General features: G+C 47.1%; 1 protein-coding gene across 2 annotated transcripts in view; it reads left to right on the forward strand.

Annotated features, from left to right (window-relative positions):
- The window catches only part of MTMR4 (myotubularin related protein 4), a 130,675-nt gene extending 122,089 nt beyond the window's left edge, over nt 1-8,586 (forward strand). For both annotated transcript variants that reach the window (XM_075335390.1, XM_075335389.1), the window contains 2 exons: nt 3,135-3,223; nt 4,959-8,586. In XM_075335390.1, the coding sequence (XP_075191505.1) occupies nt 3,135-3,223; nt 4,959-5,136 (267 nt within the window). In that variant the 3' untranslated portion in view covers nt 5,137-8,586. The remainder of the gene's footprint in view (nt 1-3,134; nt 3,224-4,958) is intronic.
- The last annotated feature ends 986 nt before the right edge of the window (nt 8,587-9,572 follow it).

Below are 9,572 nucleotides of genomic sequence, written 5' to 3' on the forward strand. Positions count from 1 at the left end.
ACTGTCAGCGGAGTGTCTCGATCACTCTCGCCACTCTAGCCCAATTCGGGTGGCTTGTCAATCTGCCCAAATCCACTCTGACTCCGACCCAGAGGCTCACGTACCTAGGGATGCAGTTCGAGACTCTGCCGGCACTTGTGAAGTTGCCCTTAATCAAACAGCAGTCCCTCCAACTGGCAGTGCGCTCTCTGCTGAGGCCCCGCCGTTATTCCATCAGGCATCTGATGCAGGTGCTGGGTCAGATGGTGGCGTCAATGGAGGCTGTTCCCTTTGCCCAGTTCCATCTGCGTCCACTGCAGCTGGACATTCTCCGCTGTTGGGACAAGCGGCCTTCCTCCTTGCACAGGTTGGTGGCTCTGTCGCCACAGACCAGGAGCTCTCTTCAGTGGTGGCTTCGGCCCCTCTCTCTGTCTCAGGGACGCTCCTTCCTGGCCCCGTCCTGGGTGATTCTCACCACGGATGCCAGTCTATCCGGCTGGGGAGCGGTATGTCTCCACCACTGAGCACAGGGCACTTGGACTCCGTCCGAGTCAGGCCTCTCGATCAATGTGCTGGAAACCAGAGCCGTGCTTCTGGCTCTCCTAGCTTTTCACCACCTATTGGCGGGCAAGCACATTCGAGTCCAGTCAGACAACGCGACAGCGGTTGCCTACATCAATCACCAAGGCGGGACACGCAGCCGCCTGGCGATGTTGGAGGTGCAACGCATCCTTCAATGGACGGAGGACTCCAAGTCCACCATATCCGCAGTCCACATCCCAGGCGTGGAAAACTGGGAGGCAGATTATCTCAGCCGTCAAACCGTGGACAGTGGCGAGTGGTCCCTGCATCCGGCAGTGTTTCAGTTAATCTGCTGCAAGTGGGGCACTCCGGACATGGACCTAATGGCATCCCGTCACAACAACAAGGTTCCGGTTTACGTGGCTCGCTCCCACGATCCTCAGGCATTCGCCGCGGACGCTCTGGTTCAAGACTGGTCCCAGTTTCGTCTGTCCTACGTGTTTCCCCCTCTAGCTCTCTTGCCCAGAGTTCTGCGCAAGATCAGAATGGAGGGCCGTCGAGTCATCCTCATTGCTCCGGACTGGCCCAGGCGAGCTTGGTACCCAGACCTGCTCCATCTGTCCGTAGAGGTGCCGTGGCATCTTCCGGACCGTCCAGACCTTCTCTCACAAGGTCCGTTTTTCTTCCAGAATTCTGCGGCTCTCAGATTGACGGCGTGGCTCTTGAGTCCTGGATCTTGACGGCTTCTGGTATCCCCCCTGAAGTCATCTCCACTATGACTCGGGCCCGTAAGTCTTCCTCTGCCAAGATCTATCACAGGACTTGGAAAATTTTCCTGTCCTGGTGTCGCTCTTCCGGCCATCCTCCTTGGCCTTTTTCCTTGCCGACCCTTCTGTCCTTTCTACAGTCCGGTCTGCAGCTGGGACTGTCCCTCAACTCTCTTAAGGGACAAGTCTCGGCTCTGTCAGTGCTGTTCCAGCGGCGTATCGCCCGGCTGGCTCAGGTCCGCACCTTCATGCAGGGCGCGTCTCACATCATTCCGCCTTACCGGCGGCCCTTGGATCCCTGGGACCTCAATTTGGTTCTCACGGTTTTGCAGAAACCCCCCTTTGAGCCTCTTAGGGAGGTTTCTTTGTTTCGTCTTTCACAGAAAGTGGTCTTTCTAGTAGCCATAACTTCTCTCAGGAGAGTCTCTGATTTGGCTGCGCTCTCCTCGGAGTCACCTTTTTTGGTGTTTCATCAAGACAAGGTGGTTCTCCGTCCGACTCCGGACTTTCTCCCTAAGGTGGTTTCTCCTTTACACCTTAACCAGGACATTACCCTACCTTCCTTTTGTCCGGCTCCTGTTCATCGCTTTGAAAAAGCGTTGCATACTCTGGATCTGGTGCGTGCTCTCCGGATCTATGTGTCTCGCACCGCTGCTCTTAGGCGGTGCACCTCTCTTTTTGTGCTAACCACAGGTCGGCGTAAGGGCCTCTCTGCTTCTAAACCGACCTTAGCCCGTTGGATTAGGTCGACCATTTCGGATGCCTACCAGTGTTCTCAGGTGCCTCCCCCGCCGGTGATCAAGGCACACTCGACCAGAGCTGTCGGTGCCTCTTGGGCTTTCAGGCACCAGGCTACGGCTCAGCAAGTCTGTCAGGCTGCCACTTGGACTAGCCTGCATACCTTTTCAAAGCACTACCAAGTGCCTGCTCATGCTTCGGCAGATGCGAGCTTGGGCAGACGCATCCTTCAGGCGGCTGTCGCCCATTTGTGAAGTTAGGCTCCGCCTACTTCTTAGTTTTTCTGTTTATTCCCACCCATGGACTGCTTTGTGACGTCCCAATGTCTGGGTCTCCCATAGGAACGATAAAGAAAAAGAGAATTTTGTTTACTTACCGTAAATTCTTTTTCTTATAGTTCCGTATTGGGAGACCCAGCACCCTCCCTGTTGCCTGTTGGCAGTTTCTTGTTCCGCGTGTTATCACCGGCTGTTGTCGTGGACAGAGTTTCCGGTTGTTCCGGTTCTTGCTCTGTTTTTACTTGTGGGTGGCTATTCTCCTTCAGCTTTTGCACTAAACTGGCTAGATCTGGTTCTCCAGGGGGTGTATAAGCTCAGAGGGAGGAGCTACACTTTTGAGTGTAGTACTTTGTGTGTCCTCCGGAGGCAGAAGCTATACACCCAATGTCTGGGTCTCCCAATACGGAACTATAAGAAAAAGAATTTACGGTAAGTAAACAAAATTCTCTTTTTTTCTCCCGTTTGTCAGTACACTGTACAGTAAAGAGAGTGGTGTCATTTGCAACCACAACTCACCCTGCAAAAAATTGAAAACCGGCTATATCAAAAGAGATATAAAATAGATATAGGTCTGGTTAGAAGGGGAGGAAAAAATGAAAGCCCAAAAACTAAAAATTGCTGGTCCAGAAGAGATTAAAGTGAACTAAACTGGCAAGTCATTGGGTTTGTTTGTTTTTTTTGTTTTTTTTTGTTTTTTTTTTTCCCATTAAAAAAGCCAAGCATTTGTGTACCGGAAAATGAGCCGCCAACCTGGCTGGCACTCCTTCGGCCGACCGCTTGTATGTGTGGGTACCTTTTTAAATTGAATTAACCTTAAGTGTTTTTTTTTTTTGTTTTATTTCTCTAAAAGGTCACGAGGTGGGTCCCTGATCATATGGCTTCACATTGTTTCAACTGTGACTGTGAATTCTGGTTGGCCAAACGGAGACATCACTGCAGGTAAATTGATATGCCCAAATGGCACTCCAGCCATATTTTCTGATCCACGGGGGCTGGAGCTGAAAGTGTAGACTTGGTGTAGCATGGTCTAGCACATTGTGTCCCTAAGGCTGCTTTCACACTACGTTTTTTTTAACATGCGTCCTGAACGTTTTTTAACGCAAAAACGGATCCAGTGCAAATGCGTTTTCATTTCAATGCATTTGCAATAGACTCGCGTCAACATGCGTTCACATGCGTTTGCGTGCGTTATAGTGAGGATCCAGCGACTTGCAGTTTTTTTAACTTTTTTCAAAAACGCTACTTGTAGCGTTTTAGAGTTGCGTCCAAATACTGCAAATTGCTGGATCCTGACTAAACAGCACGCAAACGTATGTGAACGCTGGCATGCTGATAGACAGGATCCTGCTTACTCTACTGAGCATGCCCAGAAACCAGCCTGGTGTGATCAGTCTCTCCCTCTCTCTCCCCCCCTCCCTCTCCCCCCCCCCTCTCTCCCCCCCCTCCTTCTCTCCCCCCCTCCCTCCCTCCCTCCCCCCCCTCTTCCCCCCCCTCTTCCCCCCCTCCCTCTCTTCCCCCCCCTCCCTCTCTTCCCCCCCCTCCCTCTCTTCCCCCCCCTCCCTCCCTCTCTACCCCCCTCCCTCTCTTCCTCCCCCCTCCCTCTCTTCCCCCCCCCTCCCTCTCTTCCCCCCCCCTCCCTCTCTTCCCCCCCTCTCTTCCCCCCCCTCTCTTCCCCCCCCCCCCTCCCTGTCTTCCCCCCCCTCCCTGTCTTCCCCCCCCTCCCTGTCTTCCCCCCCCCTCCCTGTCTTCCCCCCCCCTCCCTCTCTTCCCCCCCTCCCTCTCTTCCCCCCCCCTCCCTCTCTTCCCCCCCCCTCCCTCTCTTCCCCCCCCTCCCTCTCTTCCCCCCCCCCCTCTCTTCCCCCCCCTCTCCCTCTCTTCCCCCCCCCCTCCTCTCTCCCTCCACCCCCTCCTCTCTCCCTCTCTCCCCTAGTTTAGGCTAGTTCCACCTGCTATGGTGTCAAAAAACACACAGAAATGCTGAGCATCATGAATTGTAAGTAACAGCAGGTCAGCAGAAAACTATGCCATTGCCATTTTTGCCTGCATTGCAGCAGTCCTCTCCCCTAGGGACCAGGCAGTCACTATGAGTATGCATACCAAAACCTTTCGTATCCCAATTAAATTCCCCATTAATGATGACTTTACTCATTCTGCCCCTATCTATACAGCAAAGCACCTGAAATTATGTGCCTCAGTGATCCGTGTGAAAACTGCATTATTTCAGGAGTATTCCATGATATTTGCATGAAAAATGACAAATGTTAAAATGCTCATTATTAAAGCACCACTCCGGCATTTAGGTCTTTATCACTAATGCAAGTCCCCAGCCCCTAGTCTATTACCTGTCGGATCGCTCCAGCGTTCAATGGGTGAGCCAGAGGTCAAATCTCAATGTAAGAACGCCATAACGGGGCTCTTATGGAGTTGCATTGACAGCTTGTGTCCATTAGCTGTAACTTCCACTCAGTCAGAAGCTGCGGAAACAAGATGAAAGTGATGCCGAGAAGACCAGAAGATGGAGGCTGGGAACATGCATCGGTGTATCACTCCGGTGGTGAAATAAATAACAAAGCTGGAGTGGCGCTTTCAATTTTAATTGCACATTTATTTTAAGTCCAGGCTTTTTTCCACATTGTAAACAAGTAATTCTTTTTGTTTTGTTTTTTTTTTCTAGGAACTGCGGAAACGTTTTTTGTGGCGGCTGCTGTCACTTGAAGCTTCCAATTCCCGACCAACAGCTCTATGATCCGGTTTTAGTTTGCAATACTTGTTATGACCACATCCAAGTCAGTCGAGCTAGGGAACTTATGTCCCAGCAGCTAAAGAAACCGCTCACTGCAGCATCAAGCTGAGTGTCTGGCTTTCATAGAGATCCTTCTTTAGTTCCTTGCAGCCAAGATGAAGATTTAAGTGAGCGGCGTGACTACTAATATGTCAGCATGCCGGTGACCTCCTTCGGTTGTAAGCGACACACCGGCCTACCTTAGCATTACACTTCTGCACCAGAACAGGGTGGTTTCCCTTGTAAAGTGTAGGATTTGTGATGGTCTTTTCGGGTTCTCGGAAAATTCTGGTATCCGATTTACTCTTGGCATGGTTATGGGGAAACTCCTTTTGTTGAGGAATTCTTTTAGGAATGTGGATAGACAATCTGGCTGCAGAAGAGCCCAGAGGGGAAAAAGTGACAAGAAATTCAAGCTGCATTTTTCTGTATATTATTATTTTTTTATTATTTTTTTTTTTCTTAGGGTCTTTGTGCCGTATTGTTGTCCAGTGGAGCGTTGCCCCTGTTGCCTTTTTAATCTGGCATAAACTCAAACCTAGTTAGAATGACGTGGATCATTTTATGCAGGGTTTACATGTAAATACTAGGATCCGAGTGCTACAAAACTGTGAATATTAACCCTTATCTTGGTGGAGGAGTTTGCTGCAAATGGTAGTTTGCCTCTTGCTGCTAAGGGTTTAATTGGAGTTTCTCCATTTGTATGTCTCAGCTTAAGGGCAATTATATCCTTTACTTGTATTTTCATCTGTGTCTGTAGACCTTTACTTTACTTTGTCTTTGTCTCGAGTTAACTCTACCTTTTGTTAGAATCCTTAAAGACTTGATTCCTGTGTGGTTGAAGCGTCTCCTTTAAGTCTTGGCTGTTGTCTGGTTTCTGTTCGAGGGGCTTCACGTTAAATGCTGCTATTTGAATTTTTGTGCACTTAACCAATGTAACCCAGACAAGGGATGAAATGATGATACCAAAAGGTTTTTTAGTTTTTTTTTTGTTTTTTTTTTATTTTGATGCCAGAAATGGAATTATTATTATTTTTTGTTCTTCTATTGATCTGTAAAAGTGCCACTTTGTTACATAAATCAGCCATGAGGTGTCATGTTGCTTCAGCATTGTCGTGTAGATACTTGGTCCTTGCGAGCTTTTGGGATTTTGTTTTTTATTTATCCCCACCCTACCCCCAGCAGTCGTAAAAAGCCATTGCCACTTTTGGTGTTGTGGACTGGGTCAAGGTGTGAAACCGTTCTCTACTTTTGAAAAAGCCAGACAAAGATGTAGCAGAAAGATTACCGGATGTGGAGTCCCCCTTTTTTTTTTTTTTTTTTTTCCCTCCCCCCACCTTTTCCCCATGAAAGTAGTTTAGGTATGAACGCTCTATGCTGTCTTTTGGTGAAGACCATCATGAGGACGTTTCAGGAGCAACTTGTACAATAATTTCTATGCAGCACCTATTTTACCAACCTGGTTTACAACCTTGATACACCATGGTTCTGTATAGTAGAAAACTCATTAGACAATATTGTCTCACCCGACTTGCATGTCTGATTCCTGGGAGGAGAGAAGTGAATATCGATATGGTCGCCCATTGATGGAGGTCTACCATTTTTATAGGCAACCTGTCACATTGAACATGCAGTCCTATCTACACAGCAGGAGGAGCTGAGAAATCGGTAATCCTACTCACGGACCTGAATCTCTGTGCACAAGGCTGCATTCACATGTTTCGTCTGGAAATCAAGGTCCATACTCGACCCCCCCCCCCCCCCCACAACAACATAGTCTCGGGTTTCCTACCATGAAATCAACAGCTTCAGTTTGGAGACCTGCAGCCAATCCATTCATGGACCATGAAACGTGTACATCTGAATGCAGCCTAAGGACGATGTCGCTGATGAGACCACCCAAAATAAGATGGAATTAAATTGAAAAACGTGACAAGTTCTACCTGTTTCCTACAAAACAATATATCGATGAACTTCTCTCCTGCTGAAGAACCTACTAACCATAAATCAGACCGCATCTTCAATGTGACACGCGCCCTTTGAGTTTAGTTTAAAGCACTTAGTTCCATGTAACCTTACTTGGAATGGTTACATATGTTTTACATACTTATTTCATATAAGAAATTGTGTACTTATATTATACATGCAGTAACGTATAGGCATGTAGCACAGCTGCCACCCTCATGAGGGACAATGTCATTTCAGAACCATTCCCGACACATGAAGTTACAAGCTTAACGCCGCTTACTAATATTCACTCTAATAGCAGTCAGATTAAAGAATCTGTTTATTAGAAACTCTCACAATACGCCATCATTCAATAGCGCCTTTTACACTGCGTTCTGCTGTGTACACAAGGCTTAACTGACGTCACTAAGTGTCCTCAGTTACTCATAGGTTCCCATGTAAAATTGTATACCGCTTAGTATACATTTTATTCTTTTTTTTTTTTTTTTTTTTTTTTTTTTTTTTATTATTGATGCCTTGATATAAAATAGTGAAGTAGTGAATGGTGATACACTATCCATTCTGCAGCGAAATTGTATACATTGATCTATCTGACATACACCAGCCAGAGAGGCCAGAAGGACACTTTTTGGCACCTCCGCCTGGTGACTAGGCCTGTGGATCTGTTTAAGGCATCCACAGAAAGCTTTACCAGTACAGTACGGCAAACTAATATTGTCAAATAAGCTTGTGGGTTTGTTTTTTTTTTTATAAAAAAAAAAATTACTCCTTTTGTTAGCGATCACTAATGTGCATAATGTATACGTATTGTATACAGATTGCAGTCTTCTGCCACTGCATTCCCCTTCTGCACTATGTGACCATAGCTTTTTTTTTCTTCATTTCTTGTTTAATGTTAGTCTATGAGAGTCTTGTTCTGGGTCACATAGACTTACATTGAGAAAGTGACTTCCGGTCCGCATAAACACTGGTCACAACTGCGGTCACATGGTGCCAGAACTGCTGGAAAAGGCAAAAGACACCACTTGACAGCTATTATAAAGCGGGCACTGTATACATAATATTGATGGCTAACAAATGGGGAATTAAAACTAAAAATACTGGCGTGGTCTTTTAAAGATCACTGATAATTCTAGGCTCACCTTTAGAATTGAAACTTCATTTAATTTTGCAGCCACAGAATCCATTTTCATTTGCAAACGAAATAATTTAAGACGTGATGGAAAAGTTTCCGTTATTGCTGCCTCATTTCAGAAGGACGTGTCATGTTCCCTTCCCAGGAGGATCTTTTATTGTGATGTGGAAATGTTCATGGAAAAATATTCCATATCTGTGTACTGTGGAAAAAAAATGCATTATGTATGTCTCCCCCGTCCTGCAAAGCAGAGAGTTTGGGAAGGGAATCGGTGCAACAGGAATGCACCAGAACTAGAACAATGTAAACTGATGGGTAATGCAAATAAAATGTTAATACTGACTATATCTCTGTAAGATATGTGTTCAACCTGATATGTGCTGTGACAATAAGACACTTCAAATAAAATAATTATACAGGTGATGGTTGTAGTCACATTTATCTAATGCAAACACAGCGAGTTCGGATTCTACTTGGGGTACCGTCTCACTAAACGACGTACCAGCGATTCCGACCACGATTTGACCTGGCAAGTCATTGAACTGAAATCTCTGTCTGTGCATTCGGTGCCATTTTATGGGAGAAGTGCAGACTGCCTGCAGAAAACAATTGTGCACACGCTGCCCACCGCAATCATGGTGGCATGGAATTTCCTAAATAATTAGTGGTCCTGTATAAGAAATAGATTAGGCAGGTGAAGGGGGCAGAGAAGAAGACTACCCTACCTACCAAGTCCAGCATCAAGAAAACTTAAGAGGACGTGGCGGGGATGGGAGATGAAGACATCGGAATGTCAGTACAGTGGAACCTTGGTTTACGAGAACAATCCGTTATGGGAGTGTGCTTGTAAACTAAGTTAATCGTCTAGCAAAGCAAGATTTCCCATAGGAAATAACTGCAGCTCAGACAATTCGTTCCACAACTTGTGCAATGACCCATCCTGGTCCCCTGTTGTGCCATTTTACACACACACACACACACACACACACACACACACACACACACACACACACATTCATTATGCTCACCTTGCCCTCAATTCCCTCGGCGGCCTCCTGGTTCTTGTAGTCCGCAGGTATGTGTATGCCCATGTGTAACCATTGCGACTGATGCAGGAGCTTCCGCAGTCAGCGCTTCAACAGCAGACGTCATACGCTGGAGCCGCTTGCCTCTGATTGGTCAGCGCGCTGCCTTTGAGAAGCTGCTGACAGTCGAAGCTCCTGCATCGTCGCGATGGTTACCAGGTACACATCCTGTACCTGCGGACTACAAGAACCAGGAGGCCGCTGAGGTAACGGAGGGCAAGGTAAGCATAATATGTGTGTTTTCCATGTGTTTGCAGACTGCAAGAGTGGGTCAGAGCATGGTTAAAGAACGGATCGGAAGTGTGTGCGGTGAGTATT

The sequence above is a fragment of the Anomaloglossus baeobatrachus genome, chromosome 2 (genome assembly GCF_048569485.1).
Source record: "Anomaloglossus baeobatrachus isolate aAnoBae1 chromosome 2, aAnoBae1.hap1, whole genome shotgun sequence".
Taxonomy (NCBI): Eukaryota; Metazoa; Chordata; class Amphibia; order Anura; family Aromobatidae; genus Anomaloglossus; species Anomaloglossus baeobatrachus.